The sequence below is a fragment of the Bombus vancouverensis genome, chromosome 5, assembly GCF_051014615.1.
Source record: "Bombus vancouverensis nearcticus chromosome 5, iyBomVanc1_principal, whole genome shotgun sequence".
NCBI classification, from domain to species: Eukaryota; Metazoa; Arthropoda; class Insecta; order Hymenoptera; family Apidae; genus Bombus; species Bombus vancouverensis.
This window is the reverse complement of record NC_134915.1, coordinates 10,930,466-10,952,576: the sequence shown is the minus strand read 5'-3', so window position 1 is coordinate 10,952,576 and position 22,111 is coordinate 10,930,466. Positions and strand designations below refer to the sequence as shown.

The following is a 22,111-nucleotide window of genomic DNA, read 5'->3' as shown; positions in this document are numbered from 1 at the left end:
TATATAGAGTTATAATACTGTCAAATCAAAGTAGTAATTATAACAATACGCATAGAAAGTAAAAAAAAAGAGAAAATATACGATATCGCAGTAACATAACCTGCGCAGAAAATCCATGAAAATGATTCAAACTGAGCACCTTTGCGTACGCATTCCCTAATCACGTGACCTCAGCGGTCAAATTCTCCGAAAGAGACGCTCATTCGCCATCCATGTGTCACAAAGGAAAGACGTTTGAATATTTTCTATATTTCGCATCACGAGCAAGATGAGTCAGTAGTTCACGAAACAGCTTGCACACGCAAGTGTGCCGACACGACTAATTAATCATGGAGTAAGTAATATTTATTATCCAAAAAAAACTAATTTTGTATTCGATATTCGGATCATTGTACGATATGTCTGCCATTTTGTGGATCGTATCCATGCCCGAGGTCCGGGACTACCATAGATCGCTTAAACTTAAAAAACACTCCTTTCACCAACTAATATGCATCTTTTTCCCTCAATGTTACGTTACTATTACACATTACGTTCCAAAATCAGGTTATGGCACGATTAAGTCACGAAACATGATCAAAAAATTTGGCCAGATGACATGATCTAATGTTGCGTCATGAAGATGTAATTGATCATTTTTCTCACATTTTATATTTTATTGCTTTAACTTATGTAACGAATAAACGATACAATTACGTGTATAGATGATGTAATTTATTAATAGTCTCCGATTAATAAATAATTCATTTTTCATGTCTCACATTATGTTTCCATTATGTTTTTATTTTCTTCTGTTTTAGAATTTGCAATTCAAATTTCAAATAATAAGGTGTCTCCTTATATCATACTTGAAATATTTAATAAGGAACAAAATGCATTTAATAACACAGAATTATTCAATTTGTCATATGTATTTGTTTACATTATCCTTAATACATATTTAATATTTTCAGAGCCAATATGGCGCTCATTTTGAGCTACGTCGCACAGCCGACACAAATTTCTTTTCATCTTTTTTTAACACATCTTGATTGGGACTATAACGACAATGACATCCAATCAGGACCAGGAAAGTTGGCTATGGAAGTTCGAGCCAGTATCCCCTAGTGGGACACTGTCGAATGAATTTGAAGATGATTGGTTTTTATTTGATGATAAATCTGTAGATCCTACTAAAGAAGTTGCTACACCTGCTGCATATGAGGACCATCCTACTCGTGCACAAGTGGCTACAAAACTTCTGGAAAAATTAGATGAATGGATTAAAGAAGGTAAGAATATTCATATAAAATTCTTACAAACTGTATTGACCTTATAATAAGCCTATACACATTAATTTATGAACAAATGAATTAGAAATATTAAAAGTTTAGGATCATATTGCTCGTATATCTTACGTCTCATTTTTGTAATCAGTTACTATATCAAAATATTTTTTTTAGATTTAGATTTAGACATTCTAAACATAAATGTAATCTACTAATTCAAGTTTATAATCAGTACAATGTAAACTACTGCAACTTTCATTTTAAGTATAATGGAAAGACAAAATTGTTTTATATAAACATCAAATTATGTACTTAAAAAGCACGTATTTTGCAAGCAAAAATATTTATGTAGAGACCTATATGTTGGTTTAAAAAATGCATGTTTCCTCAACTGTATTTTAGACTTTTTTATGCTTGAATTACTTTGAGGATAAGTAGAATTGACATAAATCTAAAATTACTGTAATATGCTATGTCCAAAACGAACCATATGTGAATGTGAAGAACGAATATTTCTAATTGATTTATATATATAAAATATTTTATATATAAACCGTCTAATTGCAATTATTGCATTTATTAAACTAGTGTCCTGTAGTTTTCAAAATTGTGTGCACTTAAAGCATAGAAATCAAATGTTAGCGTTTTATCCGGCTGCATTGTCGATGTATTCCTATCGCTTTCGTTCTTCTCACTTCCTCTACCATGTATCTTATTTTCCTTTCTTTTTTTCTGGAAAGGAGAGTGGGACAAACTGGTTAACCTCTATACAAACGGCTTTGGTTGAAGGCCGATAGGGGAATGACGTGTGTTTTAACGGTGTTGGAGTAGGGGCGTCAGAGGGGAAAGTCCAAAGATAAGCAGGAGTGGTCTCTCGCAGTATTGCAAGCTGATCGTACGATTCTGTCTATTAGTTTCATTACAAGTCAATTTCCTATCGATACTCGATCGTTTGACAAACTTAATACATTTTGTTATTGTTTTATATTTATCAATAATCTGGGAAAAATCGTTTTTCTATACGAGTTAAGAAAGATTTCTATCTCTCTCAGTGTAGTAGAATCTGTCACGTTCATTATAATTTGAAACGTGAGTCGTCGACGATGTCAGTGATCTAAACAGCCGAGAAAATTGACTGTTTAATACTTTATTGTGAATCATATACAGTATTGTATTTAAGTTTTAAACGTCTATAAACATTATTCATTTGAAAAAGACAAAATCGAATTCATTTCGAATGTGAGTTTTTCATAACATACGTTAGCCTATTGCACGTGCTCACAATATTTGTTTCGATCGATAGTGGAACTCCGAACTACATAAACTGATAAATATTAAATTTCAAACCAGTTTCCGTCGGACTGAAACCATCGTTTATGGTGATTTTTAATTGATCATATTGATCGATAATCGATGACAAGTGATTGGTGAAGTGCGTAGTATCCCATGATCGTATAATTTAAATTGATCGCAAGAAATACAACCAACGAAACTGGATAATATGCATATAATAGTTAAAAAGATTCGTGTCTAGAACAAGAATTTTATCAATACTGGCACCTTTAAAAGTGAACGGAGAAAAAGGCCTAGCTTCTCGATGCTGGAGTGTGCTAATGTTGTATAATAGCATGCAGTTCGCATATCGCTACACGTGGAACCGAGAAATCATTGTCAACTCCCAAAAACTTGTAAAAAGACGTTGAATCGGTACGATTCGCGTCCCATTGGTGGACTTGGCTGCTTTACGTCGACGAAAACCACCATATTTATTAAAAAAACAGTTTTTTTATTTCATTTAATTATAACACATGTATACCCCCCCTCTTTTCTTTCTTTTAAATAAGAATTTAGGCGAAAACAGACACACGTGATAATGGCTGCTATATGTTACAGTGGTACGTTTCCTTTCGCTTGTTTCATTTCCTCTCTCTTTCTAGCATTCGCTCCAATGAAAAAATATCTTTATTACGCATATCAGAACGCTGTTGCCACATTGTTCTTATAATCGAATAACAGAATTGGATCGAATCTATCGATGTCTACAAACAATTGTTATGAAATTACTACATTGTTAAATTCGTCTATAACTTAAAATTTCTTTAGTTATACATTATGTGTAACGTTATTGACCGCGCGTAACTATAAATTTATTTTCGATGATTGACTTTTTAATTTGGAAAAATATATTTTTGATATTATACACAACATTTTCTCAAGTCTCGGACTTATATTTAAATTAGTATTTATTATATAGCGTAAAAAAGAAGTATGCCAAATATTTAAATCATTTATATTCGTATTTTTAAATCATTTAATACTTTATCATGATAATATATAAAGGTGGAGAATAATTTATGCTATTTTAAAAACCAGAAATCGAACTTCAGAATTTATTTTTGAATAAATTTACTTAAAGTTATTTTATTTTATCATTTTTTAGTGGCAAAATAGTAATATTTACAACAACTCCTTACAATAAAAAGAGGACATTCTTATCTAACCCCATGCCCTCTGTATTTAAATGAAGATAACATTTAAAGTTAGACTCTGATCCAAGATCCAACAAGAATTAGGAGATAGGATTTGTTTGTAGACTAAGTTTTGATGTAGAAATTTTTTTGATATTTCCCTTGACAATCGAATTTTACTTATCTGGAAACTGAACAAGAAAATTGAAATGTGACAAACAAAGAAAATCGAATCTGGCTACATCTCAAAACTTTCCATTGATTTTTTTATTTACAAATTTAATTTGTAAACTTAAATTTCAAAGAAAAAGTGGATCTTTTTTTCAATTTTTGAAGACACCTTCAGACATTACTGAGAAGTATATTATATCTTCGATAACAATTATGCTCTACATAACCATGCTACTAATGTATTAGTATTGGTTGTCGTGTTAGAAGCCAAAGAAATTGCAAATCAAGAACTTGTTTTTCTAGTTAAACTAGTAACGTCCATGAAATTATATATACATCAATGTACCACTCCTACTTATTCTTTATGCAAGATACAAGTAAAAGTACTGTTAACTCCTAAGTTAACAAGTTACACAAGTATTGTTTTCAATTTTTATCTATTTACTTTCATGTTCAGAAGATTAATAAGTTGTTAATATATTTGCTTGAGACATCTTTCATCATATTTTTCTAATAATTTTGATCACAAAATTACAAATATATTTGATAAAATAAATTCATGTAAATACTGCTATTTATCAAAATTTAATATGCTATCAATATTTTTAATGATATAAAATTCCTATGATTCAGATCTGTAAAAAAAAGAGAGCACAAATTTACTGTTATCTGTTCTCTCCAGTTTCTGTTTTTTATTTGTACATATAAATTAATTACAAAACTAAATGGTATCTATTTGTATTTGATAAAATGATTCATTTTTTACAGAGCCTTTTTCAGATTGGTTAGAGGAGAAGATAGAATTACCTATTTTTGAGGAACTCTCAGTTGCTGAAACTGGACAAATCAAAACAACAACATATAATGAAATTCCAAAAGCTCCTCTCCATCATGATGACACACAAACTCTCTTACAAGAGTTTGAAACCGTTTTGGAAGATGTAGAAGCTTGTCATCAAATAGTCCCTTCATCAAGTTCCACACTTACACCTCCTCAATCACCTCCACCACATAAACCATTAAATGTGGATACCCAATTACTTGTTACTTTACAACCTGTACAACCATTATATCCTAATCATCAACCCATATATGACATAGCAGTTCCAGAGGAAAAATCGTATGTAAATGAAGTACCTGTACAATGGCATCCAAAAAGTGTACCATTGGAGGATGTTGCACATGACTTAGCTGTTGTAGACGAATATGTACGGTTGTATACAGAAGATATTCCACCATCTAGTCCTTGTACTAGCTCAGGTGGTAGCTACATTTCATCGGAAGATTCCGTTGACGATCCAGATTGGATTTTAGAATCCGAAAAAAAGAGTGCGAAACAATCTACATGTGCTTCAACGAAGAATCGTCAGAAACCTTATTCCCGTCCATCGATCGAAGATAAAAAAGTTCGAAAAAAAGAGCAAAATAAAAATGCGGCAACACGGTACAGGCAGAAAAAAAAGCAAGAAATAAAAGATATATTAGGTGAAGAACGTGAGCTCACTGAATACAATGAAAAACTGAAAACTCAAGTAACAGATTTACAACGAGAAATTGGGTACTTAAAGGGTTTGATGAGAGATTTATTTAGAGCTAAGGGTCTTATCAAATAATCTATTTTTATCTATTATAGTTATATTTACTCATTTTTATTAAATTTATTAATCATTCTTTTGACATTAACTTTACAATAATACTAATATGTTGTAGTGTATAGACTTAGATTACTGATTGTTATTTCCTCTTCTTTAATTAGCACATATATGAATATCAATCTAAGATCTATCACAGCTTTTTAGTAGGACTACAGAACTGTCATTGTATAATTCATGAATTATATACCATTTCCAACTCATTCACGATCCGTTAAAAATTAGCAAACAAGATGCATTAAATAATGACAGAATTTTTTAAGTATACAGCCCTATGAAACTCATTCGAGTGGAAATTTGCTGTTACTAAAAATTCTATTTGTAATTTGATGCATCTTAAATGATGCAAATGTTTCATTCCAATCAATTCTAACCCAAACAAGTTTTGAATTTTCTTACAAAAAATATTGTATTAAAAAAATAATAAATGGGTTATTGTGTAATAAATGTTGACATTATTCTCAAAATTGTCCCTGTTTTGTTAATTTCCTAAAATTTTACACAAAATTAAGTTCTATAGTAATAAATCCGTGTATGCGTTGATTTTGAATATCAATTATTCTAAAGATAAAAGAATCACTTTTATTGTTATTTACATCTATGTATATATATTTCATATCTAAAATCAAGACAATAGAAAAACTGAATTTTAATCCTTCCAACCGTGCGTCGTTTCAATTATTACACATGAAAGTAAAAATAACATGTACATTAATGTTAATTGATTTGAAAAAAATAATATATAGAACGAAGATAGATGTAATTATAGGAAGATCATAACTTTTTTTAACATTAATTGCTTATGTATCATATTAGAATTAATACGAAAACGTACAACTAATAAATCGTAAATGATTTATCTTAATCATTTATTTAGCTTTTAATTTGATATATTCTTTATTTTATATTTATATTCGACTTAAGCTGACTTCTGTGCAAAATTGCACCAACACAGATACAGGTATTTTTATATATGCATTATATATATATATATATCATGCGTATATTTACATATCATGATCAATAACATACACAGTTATACATGCTCAAATACAGATTATATACAGTTATTCTCAATGACACAAGAGAGATTGTAAATGTATGTCTATTTAGAAATTTGCACGTTTACATAATCTATTTCATTTTTTATTTAATAATTCATTGTTATTAACTAATCACATACTATGATTAGGCAACGCTAACTTTGTGTATGATACATATGTATATGCACTGTATGTTCATTGTACATGCATTTGTGCACGTGAGATTACATGTATATGCACATATAAAATGAGGAAAATCATTCTTACATTGTAATGCCAATTATATCAAAAATTCATCACAACGGATAGACAAATTTCTTAGGCAAAAATGAATATTTTGACAGACCTGGTATTATTGTATATAATTATAGTCAGAAATTGGATGATTTCTTATATACTTTATAGTAATCTAATTTTATTGTTTATATATTATAACATAATGCTTTTACTATTTTTGCTCTATATTCTATTATCAATTCAAAGGATTGCTTAAGACACACACGAAATAATATCCCTCAAAATCGGGAAACGGTATTTATAAATATATCATTAATAGTAAATATATTAAGTATATATTAATAATGGAATTTTCACAGGTTTTCGTAAATTTGATGTTTTTAAATGTGGTAGAGCTTAACGATTCATGTAGATTGATAATAAATATACATACAATTAATTATTTGCCAATCTAAACGAAGTAGCACTGATAAAACAAAAAGGTCTACAATATAATCAACAATTTATAAGATTTTGAAACAATCATATCTTAATTTTACTGAATTCAGATATAGATATACATTGTTTATTATTTTACATTTATGTATATATTCATAAAACTTTTTTTATATATTAGTAAAAGCGTAAAAGTACATGAACAGAATATTGAGTATTGCTAAAGATTATAACAGCAAATCACATATATATATAACAATTATGAAACAAGCTATTATTTGATGTATACAAAAAAACATTTAAAACAATTTTGAATATGGCAGTCAATCCAATGCAATATAAATATAATTTTCTGGAATGTCATAAACAAAAATTATGAGTATTTACGATACATAGACATTTTGAAAATGAGAAAATATTACTAGAATCTGATAACAGTAAAAAAGTCTTATTAGCTTTCGAAATTTAAATTGTAACTATTAAATATCAATTAGATATTAAGTAGCTTTTAATAAACGTAAATTTCTTATATATATAAAAACAATCATACCATAAATATATATATACAAATATATTGATCCTTTTTAAGCTCATAAGTTTGCAATATGTCAAAATAATGAAAATAATTATTGATTATAAGTAACATCCACAAAAATGATTGAAAACATAATATTATTAAATTTCGCTTCATTTATAAAATTAAATGTTTCGCAATATAGGTATTATATTCCCTTTATATTATTTTTTGTCATACAATTTATGATGCACCAAATTCAATGTATATCTATATAAGTCGCCAATTACGTGCACGGATTGGATACACTAATTTAATTATTTATCGTAGTGGAGGGGAATTATACAGGAATATTGAAAAACTTTTAATGTTTTCCTACGTTGCAGTATCACCTTCTTCTTGTTCAAGTCTAGATGAACCACATACACGACATTTGCAGCATACAATACATGGTGCGGCCAATAAAAGTAACGGCGATGCAACGAGCAAGAGTAATCCAAATCCAGCAAAAATTCCAATAACTTGTGTTCTATGCCAAATAACTGATGCTCGTGAGTGACCCAACTTATTTTTGCACGGTCCTTTGTCGTAATGTCGCAATAGAAAGTCATCCTATATTATTCAATACATTTATAAAATTTTAAAAGTTTTTGAAGAAAATTACCATTATTATACAGCTATAGGCAAATTTACTTACATCTAAAGAAGCTAAACAATACCAACAAAACACATGTTTACATCTTTTACACATCATTTGAGCACATCCTTCATCCTTTTCAATAGGTACAGAACACATAGGACAACATTTGATATGATCACCATCAAATGGTATACCCAAGGAAATATCTGAACAAGGACCAGTATGCCAAGATTCCCGACATATAGAACAGAAATCTGTAGAGCAATTAGGACAATGAACTGGCCCAATAGGAGTTCCATTTGAACCAGTAGCATTTATAGAACATATTGTTTCGCAACCTGCACGTGGACACCAAGCACGTGCTTTATCCATGGATACGTCTACATATCATATAAAAAATAGTTAAACTAAGTTATACTAATGTTTGTAGCAAGTAAAGTACTGTTTACACACCTCTGTTTAATCGGAATTTATGATGTTTTTCCACAAGTTCAGCACTAACAAGACTTGATATTTCCTTCATGGAAAGTATTGCTCCATGTTCACATTGTGCATCAGGACAACTAATTTCATATGCACCTTCTTCAATTTCAAATTCAACATATGCTTTCATACACTAAAACATGTAAAATACATATGTATAATAACTATATGTATGTATAAATATATTTACTTTAAATAATTTTTCATATGATAATATGTATCAAAAAAGATTGCACATACATCTTTACAATAGGAACAACCACAGCCTTCTATCTTAAATGTTTTAGAAAAAGAAGTATCAACAAGACATAATTTACAAAAGATACGTCCAAGTGCTTGTTGAGAACTTGCAGGAACAAAATTGCCTGCAGCTAAACTGTAGCGGGAACTAGATGCCAATGATAGTAAACTGGAGCAGCGAGAACATACTCGACTGCGATTTATAGGTCTGCCCTCTAAAGCAGAAGTACTTAAACCCACAGTAGTTTCACATTTTCTTAATCCTGTGGGGCCTAAACTCAACCAACTATTACCACGAGCTTCCAAGCTTGCACTACTTTCAGGTCTAAGTAAAGGTGCATCTACTCCTTTACCTACTACAGTTCTCTCTGTCAATGAAAGATTTATAACACTGGCTTCTTTGCGCAATAATGGTAATCTGACTCCAGTAAGTTTGTTAGACTTATCAACTTTTTTCTGACTTGTAGCAACTTTGTTAGAAGAATTGACAGATGTCACAGAACTGGTGGCAGTACCCATATCCATCAGTGGAGCTCGTCGTATGACGAGCGAATGTAGGCTGGGCATCCCCTAATTATCAATGTAGATTTCACTACCAGTTACAGACAAGAGCTATGCTTACTGACTTCTTTTAGACAGTTTGCAACAGCACTTGCCATGTAATGGAAGATATATATAAATTATGAAATTGAGAAATGTCACACCCATGAAACAATTTGGCACTGCATATTTTCAATCCACTCAATCCAGCATAGTTTTACAATATTTTTCATATTTCACCCTCTTAGTTGGCATTTTCGAGTTTTCTTTCATATAAGCTCAAGGTGATTGAATATTGATTTCTATTAGAAAGTTGCGAAGTTGCTGTTTTTGCAATATAGTTGTATTTTGACATAAATTTGCTGACATATTACATTCTTGACTTAATTTCAAAAAAGCTCAAAATCCGAAACAGTTAATGAAAAAAGCGTAAAACTGGTAACCAAACAACTATATAAAAATAAATTCTTCGAAACAGATTATGCATTGCAACTAAAACGGTTGAAAAATATTCCTGTCTTCAAACGTTATTTGTGTTGTGGTTGTCATTTCAAGATATATCGCGAAAGTAAGAAAATTGCTACGTAATATTTCACACATATTAATATTCGAAGAAATAGACATCCATTAATATTTTGAATATCAAACTTTGCAAATGATTTTATAGTTTTTTTTCTAGTTTCACGGGCTTTTTATATACTGTGTCACAAAGTACAGCAAACAGTATACACAAATTACCGACTAACTACTTCCGCCCCCACTTGCTTATACTTTTTTCTTACAATATCGGAAAAAATTGTAGCTACATTCGTATTATGATATACATACATCGCAAAATCATAATTATACTTGCTTTGATGTATTTTCCTATATTTCTAAGAATCATATATTTTATAATATAGAAGATAGTTTATTATACAGTGAAAGTTTAGAATTTTAGTAAAGCATGATTCCAAATACTAGTAAATTTTTTATATGGAGTCGTGGTGCAGTTTCATGCAATTTCAAAGTGGTTTTAAGTGTTGGTTGATGATAAGGGTAAATGTTAAACTTAAAACTTTAAACTTTAAACTTAAAAACTTGTTAAAACGTATATCAATTATATTTTTCTCTTTACAATAATTTTTACTATAAATCTAATATATTTCTATATATCTTCGTAAAATTTTGTTCCTTTTTTTAATTTAAGATCTTTATTTTATCCTGTAAATCTTTAGATATAGAAAAAATTGTAACTGACATTATTTTTACAAACTACATCTTTGAACTATAGAATTTTTATTTAAGTGATAACTAAATTTTGAATATTATTTGTGTATAATAAAATTTAAGATTTGTACCAATTGATATTTCTAAATTAATTATTAATTAATCAATTATAATACAATTAAAAGAAATCTGTAATAAAAATATCATATAGATACTTACCTATGTAAACTAACAATCACAGAATTTAACATATCTGTTACCAAAAATGCGCGAAATTTAATTTAAAATTACATTAGTAATACGGGCAGTATATATCCTACAGTTCCTATATTCGACTTTTTCCTATTGTTGATTAAGAAACTTTTGTAAGTTATGTTAAAATTGTGATAAATAAATATTAGGGAAATCTCACATTCATATTGCATAAAAGAAATAGCAAAAAATTCTGTTTTTTATATGTATTGGTTCATTTCCTTAAAAAAACAAACGTCTTATTTAAAATTGTATAACAATTAGGAATTTTTTTATTATAAACTCATATAAAAAATGAGCAATCATTTTATTATACATTTTTGACACAAAAATGAAAATAAAATTTAAAACTATGATATTAGATAATTATACTCTAGATCATTATATTTTCAATACAAATATTAACAGTCACAACATATAAACATTAATATTTACATGAATTTAATATGAAGTGATTCGCATAGTTTGTCTTATGTTAAAATCTACGGAGTATTTTATCATTTAACATTTAGAATTTATTACAATTGTATCAAAATTGAGCAAATCATATATTAGCGAGATTCAATTACAATAAGTAACAATAAAAATAAAATAAATTTAGAAAGGGAAAATAAATGGTATTTTATGTATAAAACACAGGAAGCAATATTTGTGAACACTTTCAGTGAACAATAGTATTGATAGCAGATTTATACAACAAATATATAGTTTTTAACTGTAGCAGTCTTTATGAAAGGTAAATATTGAATTAGTACAAAAATTCTTTTTGACTAGAATATTTTTTCCTGTTTTTGTCTAGATGCTATACTATTACTTAAAGTTCAAAATACGGAATCTAAAATGTTTAATAATTGCTTATTCCACACTATCAAATGATAATACTTCATGAAACATGGCACGAAATTGCATGGAGCCTTCATGCTCCAATTTTGTGAGCAAAGACATAAGGATGTAAACTATATGTATATTGTCAAAATTAAGATTTGTATTTTTTGATTTTATAAATTAAGAGGTGTATAAAAAACGACGGATAAAAGTACGTTAGCTACAATTGTATCATAGTTACCAAGGATTGTATGAATTACTTATGATTAAATGGATATTTACTACTATACAACAAATTCGTTTGTAATGTAATCTATACATCATATTTGATCATTATAAACACTTCTGTAATTGAATTAAATATATTTTACATGTAATAAATGTAATAAATTGAACGAAAGCGCAAAGGACTGTACGGAATTTGTTGTTACATGAGTCATGAACTGTTATAACTGTGCGTAAAAATAATATTGATATAATAATTCAAAATTTATCATATACTTTATAAAGAAATGTTTCCAGGTATACTATACTGTCCTTTTCGGGAATGTATATCAACTGCTCGAACTGCGAAGTGATAATTATTTCCTTCAGAAAACTGCAAAAAGGAAGACATTACAAATATCTATGGAATATACTCTAGTGTTTAAACACAATCTGTTCAAATTACTTGCGTAAGTGTGCACGCCATAGGTAGTGGTAAAGCTCGAACATCACCTACTTTCTTCCACAATGACGTGTTAGGAGGAACACCAGCAATTTCCTGGTAGGCATACAACTGGTAACTAACAATATCTGCATACTTGTCCGACAAATTCATATTCCAAGATAATACTATTCCTAGATAATAATAATAAATTTTTATATTCTATTAACATTTTTAATAGGTATAAATTTGCAAGTTGTAACATACCATGTGCAACTTTAGAAATTTTTAATGATGGAGCTGGTGGTGAAAGTTTCCAAAGAGGATTTACAGCATAATTACGCGTATCTGGTAAGGGTGCTGGATGCTGAAACAAATACAATTATAAACATACAAGCATAAACATAAGTACCTGTATTATTAAGTACCTGTATAAATAAGTATTAAAACAAAACTGTTAATTGAAAGTATACCTTATTTAACTGTACATTAGAAGTAGCTGGAGTCGTCAAAAATCGAACCGTTCCATTTGCAATAGTTGATATTCCTATAAATAAGATTGTAATATATCTATATATTATTTATATTGATGATTTAAACTGAAACTACTTACCCGTTTTATACGTTAAAGTTGGAAATGAAGCTCTACACGAAGTCACAGGCCGTATCTATAATCAGAAATGTTTATTATAAAACTGTAAACTAACTACAAAGCCTTATTTTTCAACTTCATTTTATTAAAAATATGGCAAAAAATATTCATTTTACCGGACTGGAATTTGGTGTTATTAATAATTGCCTTGTTGGCATCACATATGCTAATCGAGGCGCATTCATATTATTCTATAAAAAAGTATGTAAACATATAATAAAATTATATAAATAATAGATGAAATGAATAATATATGCATATCTTACTATACACTTACCACTAAAGCAGTAGGTGTTGGCTGACTAGCAGGTTGTACTACTCTTATACTAGGCGGTTGACTTGTTATGGCTACATTCCCAGGAATAGTCTGAATTACTCTTTGGAAGCAAGGTTGTTGTGTTTTTTGTGTTAAGTTTACTTGTTGATCATTTACTGTAGTTGTTACAACTGGTACACCAGTAGTAGCTATAAATTACCAAAGTTCCTTAATATGTTCTTATTCATTTAATACGAAAATATATAAGAAAATTATGAAATTTAATACCTTTACTTTTCTCTTCTTCATCCGTAAGATCAATAAGATCGTTTGCACGAGATTTTGCGACGTTTGTTGTAGTGGATTCTTGACGATTTATCTGATTCGGAAATTTTCCATTTACAATTATAGCTTGCTGTGATTGTTGTGGTTGTATCTGTTGCTACAGAAACCAATAATAATTTTTTGTCATTAGATTTGTAATAAAAATAAGAAAATTCGAATGAAGTACTTACATTTGATATAATTTGTTGAACATTAGACTGATTCGATAATGTCAGAGTGTGCTGTGAATCTAGGGGTTTAGCAACAACCAAAGCTGCAGGAGTGATAGTAGTCATAATGTTTGGAGATTGAGTATGACTTTGTGCCACCACAGAAGTTTGTCCAGTTATTGGCTCAGTTTTCCTGGGTGATCTTGTTTTAATTCCTCTCCTTGGACTGGTTGCATTATTTGTTTCATTAACAGAAGTATTTGATGCATTATTACTACTTGAAACATGTAGAGACTTCATATTAGAATTCTGTTGTAATTGCCTTAAATTTTGCATTACATGATCCTATATAAACATATATTACAATAAAATAAAATTAAAATAAAATATTATAAAATCATATATAACTTAGCAAAATGGTTCATATATACCGTTACAAAATTAACTTGTAATCCAACAGATCTATTGATCTTAATTGGTGGACTGAATTTATCGTTACTCGCGCGCCGATCTGCCGCATTACGGTTTAATACCATTTCAAAATCTTTAATTTGTTTAGCTAATTGTTGACATTTTGCACGCGTTACTTCTTGATTTTTTTCTGATATACGTGCTTGTTCTCTTAGTTTACCAATTTCGTCGCGCATAGTAATCGTTTCAACAATTTTTTGTATCAAAAGTTCTTCTAATTCCTTAAAGAAATTATCATCATTGAAATATATAAAACTTTTATTATTAAAATAATTAATTTAAATTTTTATATTTTTAACATACTTCCTGTTTTAATTTTGGCAGTTTTTCATTCAAGTCTCTTTGGAAAAATTTATGAATATAGTTAAGGTTTTTAATGTTGTCAGAATTATTTTCTTGTGTTTTTAATTCATTACATCGTTCTTCAAAATTTGCTTTAATTTTCTTAACACCACCATTCATAACAGGAGTATCAGTATCAGAACAGGTCCTTTTTAATGAAGGTGGCGATGAAGGACGTGCATCTTGATTCATTTTAAAATTTATAGCTACAAACTTTTCTGAATCATCACTAGATTCTACATCACTATGAAGGAATTTTGTTCTTATAATCTCTTCTGCATTTTTAGCTGTTCGTCTCTTCCGTCTTCCATTTTCCCTCACTGCTACAAATATTTTAATAAAAACTTAGTAATTTACAGAACTAAAAATAAAAAATAGATATAACCAAATTGTTTAACTCTTTTCAATTATTAAATATATATCTTTAGTTTACAAATTACAATATTTCCAAAAATATAATTTATTTTTAAACCAACGAAAGTGTGAACAAAAAAAGATAATGCCTAATAGTTTTATAATTTTTTGACTCTTCTTTAAAGATATATTAAATATTTTATACTCATAAAAATGCAATACATATACAAGGTGATCCAATAGGAACGAACTAAGAAAGTCAAAGAGAACATAAATACAAGAATACTGCTTCACATCTTTCCCTGTCTTTCATACATTATATTTAACGAATTAAAGTTATAATATTTGCCAAACTAATGGATTTCGGTATAAATAGCTGGATACTTTTTTGTACGGAATGTCCAACTGTATCGATTATAAAAAATATATGGTAACAAATAAAAAAACTAAATGTTAGCGTAATATCTCAAAAATTATAAGTTATTAAGAAGTCAAAATGTACTCATTTTCTCAGGCTCCTTAAATATAATACATTTCACTTCAAACATTTTTTGATACAGCCAATATATAGCCAGTTATGTTAGATGTTAGTTCTTATTGACTCAAGTTGTATATGGGAGAACATACTTTTGTAGAGGAAAAGTGATATCTTTTCATTTTTAAACTAATGTGTATCCCATTTATTCAATATACATCCTACCTTGTTTTTCTTCTGTGCAATTCATTTGCTCTACTACAACATTCTCTCTTTTTGATCGTCTTTTCCTTCTTTGAGTAGTCACAGGAACTTCAACAGTTCTTTTATCACTATCATCACTATTATTTTTTGTATTAGTAGCAAAATCTAATGAATCATTTTCTGTGATTACACTAGGTTCTAGTTCTACACTAGGTAAACTATTTTTATCCGACATCAATTCAATGTATTCACTTAAATTTTTTTTACTTGCAGAACTTATTATTGAGTTTTCCTTTTCTGTAGTTTTTATACCTTTTTTAGTAACGTCCTCATTTTGTTCCCAAAGATCAATTATAGGACGAGTTAATTGATTTTCAGAAGCATTGGATTTACTAATTTCGATAGAATTTGTACTATTATCACTACTTTTTAATTGATTATCACATTTTACACTCTTAATAACCGTTTTTTCTGGCACATTACCATTTTTGTTGCTAGTTACATTATTTAATACAGTCGTTGATTTAAACTCACTGTTTTCACAATCTTCATTTGATTTCATATCTTCAGAAGAAATTTTCTTTTTTTTATCCCTAAGAATTTCATCTGTTTTATAATTTGTTACTTTTCCATTTAGTATTATATCATTATTTACTATTTCCTTTTCTTCTAAGGAATTTAAAACAGTAGTTTTACAATTATTTCCAGATAGTTCTATCTCTTGACTGAGTTCTGTTAATTTCTTATTTCTATTAAGATCTTGTTCTTCTAATTTATAGACTTCTTTAATTTCTGTACTTTCATTTGTATCAGTTATTTTAGTTATTTTATTTTGTTCTTCATTATTTATACTTTTATATTGTTCTTGATTACTTTTTCCTGCAGTATATTTTATAGCTTCATCTTTATCAGATTTACATTTTATATCAGTTATTTTAGTTATTTTATCTTGTTCCTCATTATTTATACTTTTGTATTGTTCTTGATTACTTTTTCCTTCAGTATATTTAATAGTTTCATCTTTACCAGATTTACATTTTATGTCTATATTCAATGCTTTCACTTTGAAATTGTTAGAATTACGAAAATCACTAAAATCAATATTTGCATTATTCATATCGTTTTTACTTATTTCGTCTTTTTGCTTACTATTATTATCATTCTGAGAATCAGTTTCAGAATTTAGAGGATTTTCACTAGAATTGTCATTCAAAGTATGGATCGTAGTATTTTTACATTCAGGATCATTAGATACTTTTATTTTTGTATTTTCTTCCAAGTCATGTTCTAGTTCTAATGAATTATTGACAGAATCAGTGTTAACAGAATTTTCTTTTCTAATATTTTTAATAGGAGTATTTTCAACTTTTTCACTCAATGATTCATTTGAATGGTCATTCTTATCGTTATTAACTACAGATTTGCTACATAATATACTATCTCCATCTATTGTTGCGTCATTATCAAGTTTTATAGTTTCAATATCATTATTAACTTTAGCTTCTAAAGATATGTTTTTATTTGATGGAGATATAGGACTTACATCAGATTCTGTTGAACTATTTTGCTTGTGCATTGTATTAGAACTAAAGCCTTTCTTTTGACGTCTACCACCATAAATCGTACTATGTGAATGAAATATTCCATTGCCTCTTCCTCGTTCGAAAGGACCAAATCCATTATAAAATCTTGTATTACAGTTATATTGAAGTCTATAACGTCCTCTAGGTGTTAAATGACGAAATCTTTGATTAACCCAATGAAAAGAACGACCATTGGGAGTTCTAGGATACTTATATTGTGATCCATAACTTTGCCATAGACGAGAAACATTAGCTGTTCGTGGTTTTCTCATCAGTTCACTTTCACCTTTCTTAACAATTTTTTCATAATCAATTAGTATTTTTTCATCTGAATCGTTATCTGAACTGTGTTCCTTCTTCTTTATATTTGCTTCTGTATTAATTATATCTTTTTTTGGAATAGAAGAAATTTCCATATCTTCAGTTCTTGTAGATGTCATTTCTGTAATTTAAATAAAACATTCGTTCAAATTTTTCAGATCATAATATTATAATTAGTGTAATGTATTATGATTACCAATTTCATTAGTTTTTGATGTGTTTTCTTGATTATCTAAAACAGGTGTTAAAATATCTTCTGTCTCAATTTCATCATCAGAGAGTCTTAAACGCATACTATCATCTGAGAGAGCATCTTCTTCATCACCATCATCACCTGTACTATATAACAACTCCTCTTCTTTTTCTTTTGATAGTTCATCAATATTATGTGTGTTAATACAAGACAAAGAATGTATAGAGTCAGGAGTATGTAATATATCACTTCTTAAAGCTTCCATCATAGAAAATATGTAATATGTAAGACAATGTCACAAGCTACTCATGTAATAATTTTTAACCTGTAATTAATAATTTTTAACTTGTAATTCCTTTTCTTCGAATAACTTTATTTTAAAATATCATATATTAACTTTATATACTTATATACACCAGTATACTTGGTTATATACACATACAACATATCTCATAAATATTTTTGTACCCCTAACTTGACTTAACTTGACTTAACTGACTTTTTTAATCAATTTGAAGTGATAATCAATTTTATTGCAAATGCATAATAAAATGCATATAATAGTTCTTATCATTTAATATGTATTGTTAATAATTTTAATTTTTACCAACTTTTTACTATTTTAATTTTATAATCGGTAAATATGATAAAAGGTTAATAATAGAACCTTTAGTATTATAAACTATAATTTTTTGAAATTGAAATAAAGTTCAATCAAAACCAAAAATAAAGTTTATTTTATATTTCATAATTAAATAACAGAACATTACAGTTTGGATGATATATATCTTAAACAGATTTAATTTTTAATTTAACATTTCCACGATAATAACTAATTACAAGTGTATTAAACCTATATGAACTATAAGTCCTTATTTTCTGTGAATCAATGTTTTCCGTCTGGTACTACAATATCATTAAGCATGCAATGCGTACAAGGAATTGATGACTAATATTAGTAGTAAAGATATCATGTAAAAGTACATAAAGAATTTAGACTTCCATACAAGCATTACAGATAATAAAATGTGGGCCCTTCGATGCGCGCCAACATATACCATCCCTGGCCCATGAGTACTCAATTAACAAAAATGGCGGATTGGAAATACATACTACATTACTAATACTCGTCATTGTGTTTCAAATACCAAATATACCTTATTGTCGCAAAAATAGAATTGTTATTTTAAAATAATTGAATGTAATTTTTTACTTTATATCAATAATATACTAAAAAAATGGTTTAACATAGTAGACTAAATCAGTTTGTATTTGTTACACTAACGTTTTAAAACTTTAGGAGATTCAAGTCAATAATACTGTTTGTTTATAAAATTAAATACAAATACACAACACAAATAGCTACAGTTAATACAAAATGATAATATATTAAAATAATTATGATTTAATCTACGAAAAATTGTATATTCAGAAAGGCGGGCTTCTTGACAAGCTTCTCTATTGAACGATTACTGCTGAACATAGGTCCCGACATGTGTCCAAACGAAATTCAACGACTGCACACGAAGTTTAGCAATATGGCGTCGCATTTCACTACCGATAAATTAATTCTTGATAAGTGATGGAAATAAAAATTTTATAAAAAAATATATATTTACATAACATGTAAAATTATACCAATTATCTTACTCTTGAATTAATACTGAACAATCTGAAATATTTAAGAAGTTCGTACTCATGATACCCCCACTCCCTTCTTACTTATGCCGCACTTAACAATACTTAATGTTTCACCATAGTAGCAATATTTGTGCAAATTTTATCAAAATTTCATCAAATTTAATACATTGATGTAAGTGTACAAATGTACATGTTTGGGTACTTTTATATAAACATATTTTCAATACAATGTATACTAAAAAAAATAGTACTATTAAAGTGTTTGTACACTAAAATACTACCTGTGAGCATTGTTTCACAATTTGCAAACATTTTTGGTTTAGATATATAGTTTAGTATAAATAATCCCACCGTTTTCTCTTTCAACTCGCTGATGAGATCAACATTCGTCATACTGGTAATATAATGTTAAATTTATTAAGTGGGAGAAGTATTGTACTTCCACAACTCATAAAAATGGGGCCTACATAGATCCAGTATTTTTATACTCATAATCTGAACTTTCAATAGATCATTATTAAAAGCAATGAGATTTTTATTAAAGATTTATTAGATATTTTTAAAAACAAAAATTCCATTACTCACCCTGCTTCAAATTTATACTATCTCATAAAAGATGCAGTAGCAATACGATACAACGTATCGTAAATAGTAAAATAATTATTCCATTTTATAATTTGAACGTGTTGTAATTCAATATAAAAATAGGCTTCATTATAGTATCCAAACTGCGATATATTCGGTTAGAATGACATTTGTAGGAGTTTTTGAAATCGTTGAAACCTTTTTAAAATTTGATACTCTTAACCTACTATATAACTTACTCTGTATGTATTTGAATCGTAAGTATTGGATTAAGTTTGGATTACTTTTTATTTTCCGGCCTCACGGTCGTTTACGCGGATTCCTAAATATAAGATCTTTATTGTTTAAATGTTTGTTTAAAACTGTTTATTTCCGCGAGAAATGACCTTCATATTTGGCTTTAGTGACCCAAAATATCTCCGGAAAAACATATCCAGACCAAAAATTTTGCAATTTGGATACTAAAAATATCAATTTATCAACTTTCATTTTGTATGACGAAACCACAAAATGGCGTATCTATGCTCTATAAAATGGCAGCTATTTATATGTATATAGTTTGATGTCTACAATAGATTCGATCTTTACGTTTGGGACTTGAGGCCCACATTTTTAAGTGCGTTATAAACAGTTCAAAATAAGGTTTTATTATCTCAAATGCTCATTATTATACAAACGAAATACATACATATATAACAAATTAATTAAAAAATCCTTTTAATTTTTAAAATTTAACTAAATATCAAATAATTTATTTCCCTTTCAAAGCGTTTACTATAAAATTTAAAAAATTTTAATTTTTTTAGAATTTTAAATAAATATATATTATTCGGATCGTGTAATAATTTAGATCAAAAAATCTGAAGTGACCCACTCCTGAATGGTGACATGTAATTGTGTATGTAAGTGAACTTACGTTACGTTATAATGCAGCCAGTCTTCAACCAATATTGAACATGCTCTTTGTCTTATAAAAATACGTTATATTTACGATAAATGTCAGAAACGAAGATACACACTGTGATACTCGTTCATGAAGTATCTGCAACACCGCAACCTAAACAAGCGACAGGCAATGTTGCCACTTTTATTCGTAACCGCTAACATACTCAATGTTTTTGGATACGATTAAAGATGAAGTTGAATCCAGTAGGTTTTCGAATTGATTACATTTAAAAAATACATAAAATTAAAAGGTCACAGGCTACCAATTTCGTGAAAAGAAATATACAAAACTATCGACGTAAGTACACAAAGAGATACGATAGTTTGCATCTCAGACTTTAGTAACGCATGCGCTATAGTATAAAATACTTTCAGAACTTATGATATTTGTTGAAGTACACTTTTGTGTACTTCAACTTCTGCTTAGATACCAAAATACTCCTTATTCATAAAAATGTATACAAATATGTGAGATCAGTAATAATCATGTAGTCGTGGAACATTTCTTCTCAACATTTGGAGATTTTCTTTTCAAAAATTATTTCAATGTTATTTCAAAGTGTACATAATAATCATACTATATGTGCCTCGTCTTGTTGGCCCATTTTGTAAGATATGTTATTAACAGTACAAGAAACATCGCGTATTATTAAGCATGGGTTAAGGTCAAATATCTTTTTTTGTGATATTTTCTAAATAATTATTAATAAAACATGTGTTATACTGACTACAATTTATACCAAGATTAATAAATGTCATATTAATGAAATAGCTACAAAATATTGCTAAACTAATGTATAATACTAAAAATTACTTTTCTTTGTTAAAAAGGAGAAAAGAAAAAAAATGAATGTATAAGTGATGAGAAAATTCTATGTATGTACATACTAATATAATAAAAACGAAAGTAAAATGAAATATATCATTTTATATTCATAATATGTACTTCAAAAATATATTATTGTTAGTTAC

The 22,111-nt window shown here is 28.3% G+C and overlaps 3 protein-coding genes and 1 long non-coding RNA gene across 8 annotated transcripts; 2 read left to right on the top strand and 2 right to left on the bottom strand.

Annotated features, from left to right (window-relative positions):
* Positions 1-173: 173 nt before the first annotated feature.
* crc (bZIP transcription factor crc) lies at positions 174-6,026 on the top strand. Of its 2 annotated transcripts, XM_033344787.2 has the most exons (3): positions 174-334; positions 954-1,271; positions 4,676-6,026. In XM_033344787.2, the coding sequence occupies exons 2-3, from the start codon at positions 1,049-1,051 to the stop codon at positions 5,518-5,520; spliced, it is 1,068 nt and encodes a 355-aa protein (XP_033200678.1). In that variant the 5' UTR covers positions 174-334; positions 954-1,048; the 3' UTR covers positions 5,521-6,026. The 2 variants fall into 2 exon arrangements, with proteins under 2 accessions (XP_033200678.1, XP_033200681.1); XM_033344790.2 differs by lacking the exons at positions 174-334; positions 954-1,271 and adding an exon at positions 2,151-3,163.
* On the bottom strand, positions 5,240-9,995 carry LOC117162804 (putative E3 ubiquitin-protein ligase RNF144A). Its single transcript, XM_033344782.2, has 5 exons — positions 9,856-9,995; positions 9,152-9,721; positions 8,882-9,044; positions 8,486-8,808; positions 5,240-8,400 (listed from the first exon to the last, which is right to left on the bottom strand). Exons 1-5 carry the CDS (start codon positions 9,922-9,924, stop codon positions 8,164-8,166), a joined length of 1,362 nt encoding a protein of 453 aa, XP_033200673.1. The 5' UTR covers positions 9,925-9,995; the 3' UTR covers positions 5,240-8,163.
* LOC117162853 (uncharacterized) lies at positions 8,207-13,090 on the top strand. Of its 2 annotated transcripts, XR_013058375.1 has the most exons (6): positions 8,207-8,339; positions 8,572-10,729; positions 11,792-11,888; positions 11,952-12,431; positions 12,500-12,743; positions 12,865-13,090. It is a non-coding gene; the product is annotated as an uncharacterized LOC117162853 (long non-coding RNA). The 2 variants fall into 2 exon arrangements; XR_004465346.2 differs by lacking the exon at positions 11,792-11,888.
* Positions 12,303-21,243, bottom strand: wde (Fibronectin-III type domain-containing protein windei). Of its 3 annotated transcripts, none has more exons than XM_033344735.2 (14): positions 21,111-21,243; positions 17,972-18,293; positions 15,893-17,896; positions 14,800-15,161; positions 14,457-14,717; positions 14,047-14,370; positions 13,820-13,973; positions 13,553-13,740; positions 13,392-13,466; positions 13,237-13,291; positions 13,097-13,170; positions 12,891-12,990; positions 12,648-12,817; positions 12,303-12,575 (listed from the first exon to the last, which is right to left on the bottom strand). In XM_033344735.2, the coding sequence occupies exons 2-14, from the start codon at positions 18,234-18,236 to the stop codon at positions 12,480-12,482; spliced, it is 4,128 nt and encodes a 1,375-aa protein (XP_033200626.1). In that variant the 5' UTR covers positions 18,237-18,293; positions 21,111-21,243; the 3' UTR covers positions 12,303-12,479. The 3 variants fall into 3 exon arrangements, with proteins under 3 accessions (XP_033200626.1, XP_033200653.1, XP_076474713.1); XM_033344762.2 differs by having other exon boundaries at positions 14,800-15,158; XM_076618598.1 differs by lacking the exon at positions 13,392-13,466.
* Between the last annotated feature and the right edge of the window lie 868 nt (positions 21,244-22,111).